This window comes from Phoenix dactylifera, chromosome 18 (genome assembly GCF_051530095.1).
Source record: "Phoenix dactylifera cultivar Ajwa chromosome 18, Ajwa_hap1_PhDact_Kaust_v1.1, whole genome shotgun sequence".
NCBI lineage: Eukaryota > Viridiplantae > Streptophyta > Magnoliopsida > Arecales > Arecaceae > Phoenix > Phoenix dactylifera.
Genome location: NC_143207.1, coordinates 10,053,835 through 10,070,242, shown reverse-complemented (window position 1 = coordinate 10,070,242; position 16,408 = coordinate 10,053,835). Strand labels below are relative to the sequence as shown.

Below are 16,408 nucleotides of genomic sequence, written 5' to 3'. Positions count from 1 at the left end.
TATATCTAGGATGTGGTGGGACTTTTTGAGAATCATAACCTTAATCATCAGTCGTTGTTTCGACTCCTTGAAATATGGATTCTTATTCGGCAACACTTTCTATTTAAGTTAACTTTCGATGTAATTGCAAGAGGTTTCCCAAAAATCTATTAAATTTTTTTATCTTAAATGACAAAAGTTGATGTGAATTACATTTATGATTATGACTAATCTTAATTACGTGATATTTAAGGTAAATTTTATGACCTTGCGTCATCTAATTTTTCAAAACACCAAAACCCCCAGCTCCAACCTTCCTGGAGCCTTTCCCATGTTCTTTGGAATCTCCAACCCCCTCTCCCATGTCTCTCTCCCTTATGACTTAAACGATTCATCCAAACCAACCCCGAGCACGGAAAGAAATTAGAAACCCGTCTCCTATGAATTCCTTGTCCTTGTTACCCATCAATCTCAAGGACCAACTAGTAAACCCACGATTTGCCTCACGAAACCTACCCCAAAACTCAGTTCCTGCAGCCACCATTCCTTGTTAAAAATTTAAAATTTTATTCAATTTTATTTTTTAAATAAAAGAGTATATATAGGGATCATTGGTCGAGAAAGTTGCAACAAAGGCCAAGGTAAATTAGGGCTTGGGTTGCTAGCATGGGACGGTTGAGGGTCGTCATAGAGGAGAGTAAGGCATGAAATGGAGGTAGATATAGATCATAGGAGGTGAGGGTTTTTTTTCTTTGGGTACAACAGCAATACAGGTGTGGATGTAGCCTAACAAAAAATATGAGTTGACAAAAGGAGAAGAAACAAATATATGGTTTTTCTATATAAAATCTCCGAAGTGATGAGCCACATAAAAGGCTGCATTCATATTGTAACCGATTAAATGATCCCCTGCTAAAGGTTTAGCTCATCCTAATCTTTTTTAGCCGTAATATCCGTCCGATAAGTAGATCCCTAGTGATTGTAAGGGTTGTAAAAAATCATTGAAGCAATTAGCCGAGCCTCGCCACGGCGAGGTGACTAGCAGCTGGGCTGGTCGAGAGAGTTTAGGGGATATGAAATGTGAGTGCGGGGCGGAAGGAGGTGTTAAAGGGTTAATTAACTAGTTCTCGGGTCAGCGGTCTAGCTTATGAAGTGTGTGTGGGGTGGAAGGAGGCGTTAGTTAAGGGGTCTGGGCCTTCTTCCATTGGGCCTTTGGACCGGACGTTTGGTGCCGATTTAAACGGGCTCAAATGAGGGCTTAGGGCAAGTAACCGAGCAAAACCGTGAGGCTTCTTCCCCCTCGCCGTTTTCCGCCTCTTCCTACGCGAAGACAGCGGACGTTGGGCGGCGGACGGCCGGCGAGAGGCTGGTGGTGGACGGCCGAGGTACCCCGCTCGCTCTCTCCTTCTCTCCTTTTGCTCTCCAAAGAGGTAACCGCCCATCTCTCCTGCTCTGCCCTCCTTTTTTTTTTTTCTATTTGGGATTTGGCACCGGGAAAACTGCATTAATGAGTTCTTTATTAGCAACATGAAGGCGCGAGGCTGGAATAGAAGTAGCACATGCTGATTCCAAGGCCCTTGCTTGTGTCATGCTAATCGAATTCTTGTTTGGAGTTTTGTCTGTGAGAAAACAGAAACTTCTACTTGACATGTTTCGTTGTTCTTTCAAAAGGAAAGAGAAAGAAAAAAAAATATGATCACAGTTCTTTGTTTATCCATCAATCTTTCCCTTAATGTCTTGTTTTGCACTATCAATTGGTTACTGGCATAACAATCTCCCAGAGAAATGCGAACAAAGAAAACAACACAAACACCTGAAAGTAGCTTCAAAGACTCCCGTACGTAATATCTATATATAAGATCTAGTGTTTGTAGTTACAAATATATTGGCTGATGGCTACATAAAAATATTGCTTTGATGATTAATTACTCACAACTATTCTAGAATTGCTTTGATAATTGATAATTGATAATTCTTCATTAGCTTTGATACCATGTGCTCATAAATATGCATTTTTTTGTGATTGTGATAATAAATATGCTAAAAGTTGTTAGAAAGTGCTTATATATTTTGTATTTTTAGTTATTTAAAATATTTATATTATTTCTCTAATATGGATATGTACTTAATTAATAATTAAATATTTATTGCATCATTAATATGTGGCGGTTCAATTTTGGTTAATCCACTGGTCTATTCTCTTTGATTTTTTAATCCACTTATTTCATTAAAAAAGAAAAAAATGTCTTTTGATTTTAGTTCCTTTTTTTCATCGTTCAGATTGATGAAAACCCCTTTTTTGTTGCCTGAAATTCGGATTTCAAAGGAATGATAGTTTGCATTCCTTTTTTTTTTTTAGGATGCTAGTCTCATGTTTGATCTGGTAGCAATTAAAGAATGAATGTTGCTCTAGCTCAAATGGTGGGATTCGTACATTTGTCCTAGATTCTTTGGTTTGTTCATGCCCATAACCATATAATTCTTAAGCTTTACTTTGGAGTTTTTAGTTAATAAGAACTAGTTTTCATTCTTTTGGTAGGTTTCCTTGAGTTTAGAGTAGCTAAAGGAGTATAATAAGATGCCACGAACTAGTACACTGGAGTGCCCTGGATGCCCTCCTCTGAGAGTCCTTACGACTGATGTTCTTGGCCTCGTCAAAGGTGGTATTTGTAGCTGAGTTGAATTGTTGTCCATGGCTCTTGGGCCATGCTGTTTTGTTGCTTGATTTTGCTCACTATGCACTATGGCTTGCAGTAGTTGAAGCTCGCGGAAAAGTCGGAACTCCAAAGGTGGTCGAAACATGGGGTCCACCAGATGCTTCACGGGGTGTGCTTGCAGCTTCCTATGCTGACCGCAACATTGACCCGGTTCGTCTGTAGATCATTTGGTAGCTTGTCTTATTTTGTAATGATGTTTTAGACCCTGATCTTGTGAACTGGGTAGCTCGTAGTTTCTCACAATGATGATCATGTGTAATCTTTGATATTTTTTCCTAAAGAATTATTGCTATTTTATTTCCATTTTTCTAAAAGGGAAACAAGTAGGACTGGATAGCAACCTGTCTGTGCCTCTCCATCAAGTCTTTGATTTACTTGAACACAATTGATGAAGATCTAGTCATATAACTCTGCCATTAGGATAAATAGTTTATGTGGATCAAAGTCCAAGATTGTAATGTGAGTCTAAAAGCCTTTACTACTTGAATCATCTTTATCATTGCGATATTGAAATTTCACTTAAGTTGTTTTGGTTATGAAAAAATTAGGATTAAAAGGAAGCATGCAGTCAAAGAACTTGTAATTATCATAGTTTCAGCAGAAATCAACATAAATGAAAGACGAGCTCTTGGGTTGGGTTTATCTTTTGCAAGAGTTAGGGAGAGTTCGTATAGCCTTTATTTAGCATTTTACGACCAAAGGACAGTGTTAATTTAGGGTTTTATGGAGAAAGAGGATTGTTATATGTTGGAGTATGTTGCGTTGGGGTCAAAATGGCACGACATTTTTCTTACAACAGGGGTTTAAAGCCACAAAGGCTGTTGATTACTGATCTAAAGGCTTGATACAGGCAACTCGCCAAGTAAAATATATCTATGGGTAAAATCTTCATGCTATATGCAAATGCCTACTATAAATCGTGATGGGGTTTGCCATTTGGTTGACTTTTATTTTGTTCTCCTTTAATATTTTCTTTTTTTTTTTTTCAAATTTATGGTGAATCAATTGTCTATGGTTTTATCTTCTAGTTAAAGAATTGAGTATAACTTTGAATGCATTTGATGTCTCTTTGCTATTTGAAATGTATTTATGTTCACAATATACACTAACTTATGGCTGTTCTTTTCGCAGCTTTTGGCCATAGCACGGAAGGATGGTTTGGTGCGTTACACCTTGGAGCTATGAGATGGAGTGAATGCTCCTTATTTTCTAATATCTTCCCTTCTATTTTGGGTGTTCTCTCTTGTTTGTGCTTTACTTTATACGACATCTGGTCTATTCTTTGAACCACAGGTGGAGTTTCTGAATCCGTTAAATGGGGATGCTTTGGCCGCCACCAAAGTTGACGAGTCTGACTCTTTAAATGGTGCTCTTAAGGATGATCATATTGTTGGATTGCATCTTTTTAGGACAAAGAAAATTGAGTTATCTTCTAGGTAGGTAGTGAGTCAATTCAATTCTTTTTATTACTTAACCTTCTCTTATCTCCAACGGAATGAATATACATTTGTTATTGTTCCATGCTTCATAGTGTAATTTCACTTAGTTACATTTTCTCTTGTTATGGAATTTAATAAAATTCCCTATATTGTATGGATCTAAATTCTTAAGTATTGAAGTTTAATAGATATTGAGTTGATTATTTGGTTACGGAGTTTGTCAGTTCCTTCATGCCAAGCAAGGATTTGACATAGTTCATATTTTGATTTTCAGCTTGTTCTTGTTGTTGCTTTTTTGTCAGAGCATCTATTATCTATACAACATTTGATGATTATAAACATCTGAGAGGGTCCGACCATAGTGTATATGTTGAGTTTGGGACAATAGTCTCTCTCTAGCGATTTTTCTGTTTACTGGTCCCGGGCTTATTTCACTTGTGGAGCTTATTTTGTTGGGCCTATATCTTGAACAGCTGAATTAATGCATCTTTTTGGCAGCTAATTTCAGTGTCTGTTTTAATTTATCTGAAAAAAATAGTCTGGTTCCTTGTAGCAAATAGCATCAGCCTGAATTGTGGCGTTATCTCTTTTGGCTTTGCATTTTGGTGCTCTCACTTAAAAATGTAAATTATGTTTCTGTACCTAAACTTTGAATAGTGTTGGATGTCTTTTAAGTCAATAAAACTAAAGTGGAGTTAGACTTGTCCTTTTGTTAGATATTAGTCTAGTTACCCTTCGATGATATGGCTGTGGACCATCAAACGTCTGTTTGGTTGGATATTTCCATAAAACCAAGGTTTCTAGCATCAGTGACCTTGGCCATCTTGGTGGATGGCCGACACCAAGATGAACCAAGATCTCAGCTTGACTCGATCTATAATGAAAGAGGAATTAAATAGCAAGGAACCAAGATATTTCTTAGATCTTCCAAAATCTTGGCTCACGTTATAGGAACCCTGATATCAAAATCTTGGCCAATATAGTAAATGAGAGATTAACTTCTATTTAAAATATTAATCTGAATGATAATAAATAAAAAATCTTTTTGATGATTGTAAAGTCTGATTAGAAAATCTTGCCTAATATTCCTATTTTGTATCAGCCAATATATCAGTAGAAATTGGATTATATCGGCTGAGATTTATTGAACTGAGATATATGTTATGAAATCATGATTTGTACTGTCTTTTGTTGAATTCTTTGGCAGTTGTATTCTTCTTGGTTTGTTAATTAAACATAGGCCGTGAAAACAAAATTTCTCAAATGTACTGTTTTATGCATCTGTTCACTTCTGTGGGCATACGATCTAGTTCATCATATTCTGCTTAGACCTAAACTGTGACAATGATTGTTGTATTAAGCTGACAACTCGAGTAACATTGTTAAACAAGTCAATCAGTCGATCACCTTTAAATGGTCAACATCATAATTTGTCAAGTTGGTTCATATTGGTCACCTTGTTGGCCGTGTAATCCTGTTGAATCAATTTAACCTGTAGAAACAAGGATCACTTTTATTTCATATACTTTACAATTGTTTGCAACTTTGCATTGCATGGTATTTAGCTTCAGTTCATCTTTTAGGTCTTTGGTGAAGCATGCCTGGCAAAATTGTTAGGGATCAACCCTACGATTGCGGAATATAAAGGATAGTAGGAGAAAAAGGAACACGACAAAAACAATAGCAAACGCACAAGATACTCAAGTTTATGTGGTTCGGAGTCTTTTGCTCCTACGTCCACAGCCGCACAGATCAATATTTCACTATATGATAAAGGAAGTTACAGAGATTCAAGAGAAGAGAACAAACTCTCTTTCTCACAGCAAACAATCTCTCTCAAGACGAGCAACACGTCGTCTTCCTGATGCACACAAAGGATCTACTTTTGGAACCTCTCGTTGATAAGTTCTAGGGTTTCTCTAGGTTGCAACATACCTCTCGTGTCCCTCAAGAAGTCTATATATACCTCCCAATCTCTTACTTTGATTAGGGCTCAAAAGACCTTGGCTTGGACCCGGTTCATAACTCAGCCTCGCGTGAAAATCGTGCTCGAGTCGACTCCCACAATTCTGCGAGTCGACTCGGCAACAGTCCACAGAAAATGCCTCTCTGTCTGCCTGTGGGAGTCGACTCCTGGAGTTCTCGAGTCGACTCCAACACTGGGGAGTCGACTCCAAGTCTGCTGGAGTTGACTCCAAAAAGCTGTGCCAAGTCTACCTGCGTGCCAGAGTCGACTCCAAGTCTGCTAGAGTCGACTCCGGACCTTGTTGAAGATTTTTTTCTTTGTTGATTCAACTCTAAATCTTCTCGAACTCTTTCCGGCTTGTCCCTTGATCCTCCACCACCATAGTGCACATAGGGGTCTAGAAAAAAAAGGAAATGGATCAGGCTCCACAACCCAACAACTCTCCCACTTGGAGACTGATACATTCAATCGTGCATCTATCTTAAAAATAAACAAACTTCCATATCTTGATCTGTATTCTCTGTGCGGCACCTCCATTCAACTAACTATCTTTGGAGGCCAATTGAGGCCATGCATCACCTCAATTTCTCTATAGTGACTGTCTTAGTCAACATATCAGCTGTATGTGCTTCGTTCTCGCATGAAACATTGGGTTCTTAGCTAAGTGAATAGCACTCTGACTGTCGCAGAATAGTACACTACAGTTCTGTTCTCTGCCCAGCTCTTTCAGAAGGTTCTGCAGCCAAATCATCTCCTTGCTGGCTTCTGTAATGGCAACATATTCTGCCTCAGTTGTCGAAAGAGCAACGATCTTTTGCAGTTGTGAGAACCAGCTCACTGCTGTCCCGCCTACGGTATAAACATACCCTGCGGTGCTTCTTCTAGTGTCAGTATCACCTCCTAGGTCTGCATCCACAAAACCTTGTAGTGTTTGACTGCCTTTTCTATAACACAAACCTACATTTCTGGTACCTTTCAAATATCTTAGGATCCACTTGATAGCCTCCCAATGTTGTCTACCCGGATTGGCCATGTATCTGCTCACAGCTCCCACTGCATGTGCAATGTCGGGTCTCGTGCATATCATAGCATACATCAAGCTGCCTACGGCTGAAGCATATGGTACCCTTGACATCTTCTTCAGCTCCTCATCATCCTTGGGTGATTGCTCTTTTGAAAGTTTGAAGTGGCTCGCCAAAGGTGTCTTCACAGGATCTGCTTCTGTCATATTGAATCTATTCAACACCTTATCAATGTAGTTAGCTTGAGAAAGCTTCAGTGTTCCAGCCACCCTATCCCTTTCAATCCTCAGCCCAAGCATCTGTTTTGCTGCACCTATGTCTTTCATTGCAAACTCCCTTGATAGTTCTTTCTTTCATCTTTCAATCTCTTGTAGGTTCGGTCCGGCTATCAACATGTCGTCAACATACAAGAGTAAGATGATAAAACTACCACCAAGTACCTTAAGATAACAGCAATGATCTTCTTGACATCTTGCAAAACCATTGTTGATCATGAATGCATCGAACTTTTTGTACCAAAACCTCGGGGCCTGTTTTAAACCATACAAACTTCTCTTTAGCTTACATACAAGGTTCTCCTTGCTAGGGATTGCAAAGCCGACAGGTTGCTGCATGTAGATGTCTTCATCAATCTCTCCATGGAGAAATGCAGTCGTAACATCCAACTGCTCTAAATATAGATTTTCTGCTGCCACAATACTCAGAATCACTCTAATTGTTGAATATTTGACTACCGGAGAGAAAATCTCAGTGTAGTCGATACCTTCCTTCTGTTGGAAGCCTTTCACAACCAACCTTGCTTTGTATCTTTTGCTGCCATCATGTTCCTCTTTAACTTTATAGACCCACTTGTTCTGTAAAGCCTTCTTGCCTTCTGGTAGTGAACTGAGTTTTCAAGTTTGATTTCTATCCAAGGACTTCATCTCGTCCTTTATGGCTAACTCCCACTTCACCGAATCTTCACTTTCCATGGCTTCTTCATAACACTCGGGTTCACCTCCATCTGTCAATAGCAGATAATGTAAAGAGGATGAATATCTATCCGGTTGTCTCGAGATTCTTGTATATTTTCTCAGCTGCGGTATACTTGGTTGAGGTTGTGCCGCAACAGTTTCTGAATTTTCAGGATTTCTCTGAGCTCTTTTGGCAACGTCTTCTTCTGTAATCTCTTGCAACTCAACTTGTTGTTTTTCCTTGCTTTGCTCCCCTACATTCTCAAGATCTGAAGTATTCTTGTCCTTATAGAGAACTCGCTCATTGAATATCACATCCTTGCTTCTGATGACCTTCTTGTTCTGCCCATCCCAGAACTTGTAACTGTTGGGGGAAAAACCCCAAGTCATACCGCCACGGAGGCGCTCGACTAGAGAACGCCGACCGGAAAGGCGCTCGGCCAAAGAATGCCGACCAGGAAGACGCTCGACTAAAGGGCGCCGACCAGAGAGAGCGCCAAGAGGCGCCCAATCAAAATAACCAAGTAGAGATGCTCGGATAGGAAGAGCCGACCAGCGGACGCCGACCAGAGAAGCGCTCAACTAGAAAGCGCTGACTAGAGACAGCGCCAAATAGAGGCGCTCGGCTAGAAGGTGTTCGCCCAAAGGGCGCCGACCAGGAGTACTCGAAGCAACCCCGCCACAGGGCGCCCCTCTGGGCGACCAGCTCGGCTCGGCACCCTTGCCGAGCCGATGCCTTAACTAATACTCCTCCCCGCCAAGCTTTCTCGAAAGGTCCGGCGGCTATACACGCGACTCTACTATAGCCTGCCACTATCTCCAAGCCATCAAGACATAAGATCTCTGCAGGTATTCGGCATGACCTGCCATTAATGCATGAGACTCCCTCAAGTCTCCGATGCCCCCAGTCATTTAATGAGCATGGCCCAAGACGATCTCCGGATCACTGAACCATCAGAGCGTATGGCTCTCCCTGACCGCCGGTTCATTCGGTAATAAATGCACTTACCATCCACGGACCCCAGGCCCACCACAGCCGGTGGTTCAACCACTCCAACAGGTCCGATCGACCGTGACAACTCCCTGATTCCGGTCCGATTCGGTCCCGTTCTCCACTACGCCATTAATGGGCCAAATCGTGCCCAATTATTACAAAAGAGGACAAACCTCCTGTCACCTCTCAGGTAACAAAAATTCTTCTATAAAAGGAAACCTGGGGGGGAAGGAAGGGGCCCGGACAGAACCCTCCTGGACCGGGTGAAAAGAAGCAAACAGCACAGACACAATAGAGGATATCATCCTCTTCATCTTCTTCATCTTATCCAAATATTCCTGCTGTCTTCTCCATATACTCTCTTCCTTGCTCTCTCCACATATCTGCCCCCTCTGACTTAAGCATCGGAGGGCCGGCGCCGGGGAGCCCGGCCACCGGCTTTTTGCAGGACTTACACCCCTCCAGGAGGACGTCACCAGTCGGCGCGCCGCCGACCACCGTCCCTGTAGCGAAGCTCCTCCTTCCCCGGCTTCGCGGTAGCCCCCGGGTCCAATTTCCAGCAACAGTTGGCGCTAGAGGAAGGGTCCGAGTTCGCTGCCATGAAGCTAAGAAGCAAAGGGGCTTCCAACGCCTCTCGACGTCCTCCACCCAGTCCTGGGCATTCCGTCCGGAACTCACCACCTCCGACCGAGTCAACCCCTCAAGTTCGGCCGGAGCAGTTTGATGCCCTGGTGCAACAAGTGCAAGCCTTGGCTACCGCTGTCCAAAGCTTGCAACCCAGGGGCATCCCAACGGCACCGCCTCCTCCGGCTCCAGTCCAACCGGTGCCTCCTGCAAGCGGACTTCCCCTTCGAGGTCAGGACTCTCAAGTCCAGGCCTCCCTCTGGAGAGAGCACCCCGTCAGAGGCCATGGAGGCTGGCCACAACCTTCAGAAGCTGAGTCGGTTCCAGGGCAATCTGCACCCGAGCGAACCGCTGCAGCAATCCTCCAGAACGATGAACTTGACAGGAAGGTCGAGAAGCTGGAGCGCCAAATCCAGGCACTCCATGGCAGGAAATCGGGGCGCGATGGCGACTTTGAGTTTACTACGAAGTCGCCCTTCTCCCCGGAGATTGAAGATGAACCGGTTCCGCTACGGTTCAAGATGCCCCAGGTGGAGCCCTACAACGGCAAGGCCGATCCCCTTGACCACCTGGAGAGTTATCGGGTCTTAATGGCCCTACAAGGAGCCTCGGAGGCCATGATGTGCAAAGCTTTCCCGGCGACACTCCGAGGACCAGCCCGGCTTTGGTTCACCGGGCTGAAGCCGAGTACTGTCTCTTCCTTTGAGCAGCTCGGCAGACAATTTGCTGGCAACTTTGCCGCCAGCCAGCCCCAGCGGCGGACATCCGACTCCCTCCTTGATATCAAACAAACAGAGGGAGAATCCTTCAAGGAGTACTTGGACCGGTTCACCGCCGCAACATGGGAGGTCCGGGAGCTTGACCAGTCCATCGCGATGTCCGCACTAAAAACTGGAGCCCGGTCCTACAGATTCCTCTTCTCGATCGAGAAGAATGTCCCTGCGGACCTCACTGAAATGTTCGCTCGGGCGCGGAAGTATGCCAAGGCAGAAGAGGCCGTGGCGGTTAGGCGGGGCAGGACCGAGCAAAACCCCAAGAAGAGACGTCGCGAGGAGCGCGGCCAGCCCAGAAGCCCGTCTCCGCGACGAGCTAAGAATCCGCCCCGCCCGAAGAGTCCACCCCGGTTGAGAGGACCGCCGCAGCAGAGGTCACCACTCCGCCCGAGGTTCCCACTGCAGGCCCGTGCACCTGAAGGGAGGTATGAAAAGTATACTCCCCTTAATACTCCTCGGGCTGAAATCCTCATGGAGATTGAGAGTCGGGATTGCATCCGGCTCCCACCTCCGAAGCTAGACACCAGAATCCGGCGTGATGTCCGGAAGTATTGCCATTTCCACCGGGATCACGGCCATGATACCGAGGATTGTTATCAGCTCCGAAATGAGATCGAAGCACTCATTCGCCGAGGGGTGCTCGATCGGTTTGTGCAAGGCCGGCGTGAAGGGAAGAAGCCAGCCGAAGGAGCAGCACAGCCTGAAGGTTCAAATGCCAACAGGCCCATCGCCGGCGTCATCAACACTATCCGAGGCGGGACCTCGGCTGGGGAAGCCTCAGGGGAAGAAGCCTCCTCAAAGCGCCCGCGCACCTCTGAAGCCATCTCCTTCTCAGATGATGATCTAGAGGGAGTCGAAACTCCCCATGATGATGCCGTGGTCATCTCCATGATCATAAATAAATTTGATGTAAAACGCATCCTGGTTGATAATGGAAGCTCGGCGAATGTTTTGTATTTTGGTGCTTATTGTAAAATGGGGATGACAAAAGAACAGCTGCGGAGGATGAATGCTCCGTTAGTTGGATTTACTGGGGATTCAGTCCCAGTAGAGGGCGAGATCGACCTTCTGGTCACAGCCGGGCTCGCCCCTCATGAAAGTACCGTGTGTATGAGCTTCCTTGTAATACGCCTGCCCTCGGTTTACAATGCCATCCTCGGAAGACCAGGACTCAACGCCCTCCGAGCAGTGGTCTCAACTCACCACCTGCTGATGCGATTCCCTACCAGCCAGGGAGTCGGTGAAGTTCGAGGGGACCAAATAGTGGCAAGGCGATGCTACCTAGCGACCCACGAGGCAAGACGACCAGCCGAGGTGCCTGCCCCAACGACTGACCAGCCTTCGACTGAAATTATGGAGGCGCGGGTCAACCCCCAGAAAGAACGGGTAGAGCCTGGTGAGTTGTTAATTCAAGTTCCCTTACGAGAGAACTTTCCCGAGCTAACCGTGCAGGTCGGCTCTGGCCTTGGCGAACACGAGAGGAGTTGTTTCGTCAACTTCCTACGGGACAATATGGATGTCTTCGCATGGTCGCCTGCAGACATGCCGGGGATAGATCCGGAGGTCATGGTCCACCGGCTTCAGGTGAAGCCGACCTGCAAGCCCGTGCGATAAAATAAACGAGGCGCCGCCCCTGAACGACAACGAGCAGCAGCCGAGGAGGTCGGCAAGCTCCTTGAAGCCGGCTTCATCCGGGAGATATCCTACCCGGAATGGCTCGCCAATGTGGTCCTCATCAAGAAAGCTAGCGGGAAGTGGCATATGTGCGTGGACTACACCGACCTGAATAAAGCCTGCCCGAAGGACAGCTTTCCACTTCCCAGCATCGACCAGCTCGTGGACTCCACCTCGGGTCACGAGCTGATGGCATTCATGGACGCCTTTTCCGGATACAACCAGATCCGCATGGCGCCAGAAGATGAGGAAAAGACAGCCTTCATCACCGACGGGGGAACCTACTGCTACAAAGTGATGCCGTTCGGTCTAAAAAATGCCGGGGCAACTTATCAAAGGCTGGTCAGCCGGATCTTCAAAGACCAAATAGGCCGAAACATGGAGGTCTACGTGGATGACATGCTGGTGAAAAGCAAGGCGGCGCAAGACCACATAGCCGACTTCAATGAAGCATTCTCCACACTCCGAAAGTACCAGATGAAGCTCAACCCAGCTAAATGTGCATTCGGGGTCACCTCCGGCAAATTCCTCGGCTTCATCATTACACAACGAGGAATTGAGGCCAATCCAGAGAAGATCCGAGCCCTCTAAGGGATGACGCCTCCCAGGACGGTCAAGAAGGTACAGCGGCTCACGGGCCGAGTGGCAGCCCTCGGGAGATTTATCTCCCGCTCGGCCGAGCGCTGCCTTCCATTCTTTGCAGCCCTCAAGAAGCAGAACTTTTTTTGGACGGACGAGTGCCAGCAATCTTTTGAAGAGCTCAAGCACCTGCTGGCTTCCCCTCCCCTGCTCACGAAGCCTCAACAGGGTGAGCTCCTCTACTTATATCTAGCTGTCTCCCCTGTAGCAGTAAGCTCGGTCCTGGTCCGAGAGGAGGGAAAACTTCAGAAACCAGTGTATTACACCAGCCGGGTCTTAAGGGACGCTGAGACCCGATACTCCAAGCTTGAGAAGACCGCCTATGCTTTGGTCATCTCGGCTCGGAGGCTCCGACCCTACTTCCAAGCTCATACAGTGGCTGTGCTGACTGACCAGCCGGTCAAGCAGATCCTGCAGAGATCAGATCGTGCGGGTCGGATCACTAAATGGGCCATTGAGCTCGGGGAATTCGACATCGAGTACCGGCCCAGACCGGCGATCAAAGACAAGCACTCGCAGACTTTATAGTCGAGTGCACCATACCGGATGAGGTCGAGCCTGAACCTGAGCCACCGCTGGAGCAGACCCCGAGTTTGACATGGACTCTACATGTCGATGGCTCTTCAAACTCGGGGGGTAGCGGAGCAGGATTTATTCTCACCAGCCCGGAGGGGGTGGTCGCCGAGCAGGCCCTGCGCCTCGAGTTTCCTGCTTCCAATAACATGGCGGAGTATGAAGCACTCGTCGCCGGGCTTAAGCTAGCCAAAGAGCTAGGAGTGAAGGACTTGAGGGCCTTCAGTGATTCTCAGCTCGTCGTCAACCAAATTGTGGGCGACTTCGAAGCCAGAGACCCGACCATGCAGAAGTATCTCCAGAAGGTACGGGATCTCGCCTCGACCCTGGACTCTTTCCACATTCAACATATTGCCAGGTCGGAGAATCTTAGGGCCGACCAGCTATCAAAGCTGGCGTCCTCTCGCATGAGCGAGCTTCCCAAAGAGGCAGTACTGGAATATCTCCAAAAGCCCAGCACAGACGAGCCCGAGCAGACCCTCTGCACCGAGCTCGAGCCAAGCTGGATGGATGAATTCATCAGCTATCTGCAAGACGAAACCCTCCCCGCTGATGAACGAGAGGCTTGCCGAATCAAGCGCCTCGCCACCCGGTACATACTATACGAGGGAAAGCTCTATCGGAGATCCTTCACCTCTCCCCTCCTCAGATGCCTTCGCCCAACGGAAGCTAATTATGCCCTGCGCGAAGTCCACGAAGGGATTTGTGGAAACCATCTGGGAGGGCAAGCATTGGCCCATAAAATTCTGCGCCAAGGATATTATTGGCCGACACTCCAGAAGGATGCTATGGATTTCGTCCAAAGATGTGACCGGTGCCAAAGGAACGCCAATGTTCAGCGCCGGCCCTCGGCTCCTTTGACTTCTATCAGCTCCCCTTGGCCTTTTGCCCAGTGGGGAATTGACATCCTCGGGCCATTTCCACTGGCCACCGGGCAAAGGAAGTTCCTGGTCGTCTCCATCGACTATTTCACAAAGTGGGTGGAAGCTGAGCCCCTCGCCCGGATCACCGAGCAGAAGATGCGGGATTTCGTCTGGAAGTCCATTATCTGCAGATTTGGGCTTCCCCGCATCCTTATCTCTGACAACGGTCGCCAGTTCGACAACATCCACTTCAGGGAGTTCTGCTCCGAGCTTGGCATTGACCATCGCTTCACCTCGGTCGCGCACCCTCAGACGAACGGAGAAATCGAGGTAACAAATCGTACTATCTTGCAGGGTCTCAAAGCCAGGCTCGACAAATCCAAAGAACAATGGGTCGAAGACCTATACAATGTCCTGTGGGCTTACCGGACTACGTTCCGCGTCCCCACCGGCGAGACTCCCTTCAACCTAACATATGGGACGGAGGCCGTCATTCCACTAGAGATTGGGCTCCCCTCTCCAAGAGTCGAGCACCACGATGCCAGCTCCAACTCTTCGCAGCTCAGAGGCAACCTCGACCTGATCGAGGAAACAAGGGAGGTCGCCCGAGTGCGTATGGCGAGGTACCAGCAAAAGACAGCTCAGTACTACAACGCCAGGGTCAAAGTCAAATCTTTCAGACTAGGGGACCTTGTCCTCAGAAGAGCTGAAGCCTCCCGACCAACTGAGCAAGGAAAGCTGGCCCCGAATTGGGAAGGACCATACCGAGCACGCGCATTCACCGACCCGGAACTTATCAATTGGAGTCTCTAGATGGGACTCCCATTCCGCGGAGCTGGAGCTCTGAAAATCTCCGCGTGTACCACCAGTAGAACCCTAAGGGGTTCCCCATTATTCAACCATTGAATTTCATTCTATGAATTTCATTTCACAATAAACTGATGGTTTGCCAACTTATTCCGAGCTCACCAATTTTTCTGATTATCTCGTGGCATCAGGTTTATTCTTCTTCCCTAACCACGGTTGGGATGCCCCGATGCCTCGGGATGATGGAGTACCTGCGTGGACTCCCTGAAGATGTCCGTGAGTTCGTGGTGCGCTCTCCATCAACCGAGCTCGGCTCGTGCTCCTACCCCGACCTCGGCCGGGATGCCTCGAGACGTCGAGATGCCCCGGTTTATCGGGATGCCCCGAGACGTCGGGATGCCCCGGTTACCGGGAAGCTCGAGACGTCGAGATATGAGTAGCGGTCCTCTCTGACCGGACGAGCTCGGCTCGTGCTCCATCGGCTATGAGTAGCGGTCCTCTCTGACCGGACGAGCTCGGCTCGTGCTCCATCGACTATGAGTAGCGGTCCTGTCTGACCGGACGAGCCCGGCTCGTGCTCCATCGACTATGAGTAGCGGTCCTCTCTGACCGGACGAGCTCGGCTCGTGCTCCATCGACTATGAGTAGCGGTCCTCTCTGACCGGACGAGCTCGGCTCGTGCTCCATCGGCTATGAGTAGCGGTCCTCTCTGACCGGACGAGCTCGACTCGTGCTCCATCGGCTATGAGTAGCGGTCCTCTCTGACCGGACGAGCTCGGCTCGTGCTCCATCGGCTATGAGTAGCGGTCCTCTCTGACCGGACGAGCTCGGCTCGTGCTCCATCGATTATTGAGTAGCGGTCCTCTCTGACCGGACGAGCTCGGCTCGTGCTCCATCGACTATTGAGTAGCGGTCCTCTCTGACCGGACGAGCTCGGCTCGTGCTCCTACCCCGACCTCGGCCGGGATGCCTCGAGACGTCGAGATGCCCCGGTTTATTGGGATGCCCCGATGCGTTGGGATGCGGTCTTCATTGACCAAGACGAGCACGGCTCGCTGTCCGCCGGCTCCAGCCGACGAGCTCGGCTCGTTCTCCATCGCCGGATTTCTCTGCCTATGTCCTCGAAGAACGGACCCCGAGCAGAGGAGCGTCTTTAGTCGCCTCGGCGCAAGGACGCATACGGTACCAGGTACCCGTTTATTTAACGTCTTTACATTATTCTATTCTTGGATTTCTCTGCCGACATCCCCAAAGAACGGAGTCCGAGCAGAGAAGCGTCTTCAGTCGCCTCGGCGCCAGGACGCACACGGTACAAGGTACCCATTTGCTTAATGTTTCTACATTAATGTCTATATTGTCTATTCTATTTTTGGATTTCTCTGCCG

The 16,408-nt window shown here is 47.5% G+C and overlaps 1 protein-coding gene across 3 annotated transcripts in view; it reads left to right on the top strand.

The window, feature by feature from the left end:
- Window positions 1-1,113: 1,113 nt before the first annotated feature.
- The window catches only part of LOC103719683 (Transducin/WD40 repeat-like superfamily protein), a 41,770-nt gene continuing 26,475 nt past the window's right edge, over window positions 1,114-16,408 (top strand). The window contains exons 1-5 of one of the 3 annotated variants that reach the window (XM_008809044.6): window positions 1,114-1,364; window positions 2,519-2,639; window positions 2,734-2,846; window positions 3,828-3,857; window positions 3,990-4,132. In XM_008809044.6, coding sequence (XP_008807266.2) covers window positions 2,558-2,639; window positions 2,734-2,846; window positions 3,828-3,857; window positions 3,990-4,132 — 368 coding nt within the window. In that variant the 5' untranslated portion in view covers window positions 1,114-1,364; window positions 2,519-2,557. Of the gene's footprint in view, window positions 1,410-2,338; window positions 2,433-2,518; window positions 2,640-2,733; window positions 2,847-3,827; window positions 3,858-3,989; window positions 4,133-16,408 lie in introns of those variants that run through there. The other 2 variants (XM_008809042.6, XM_039119470.3) reach the window with 2 other exon arrangements.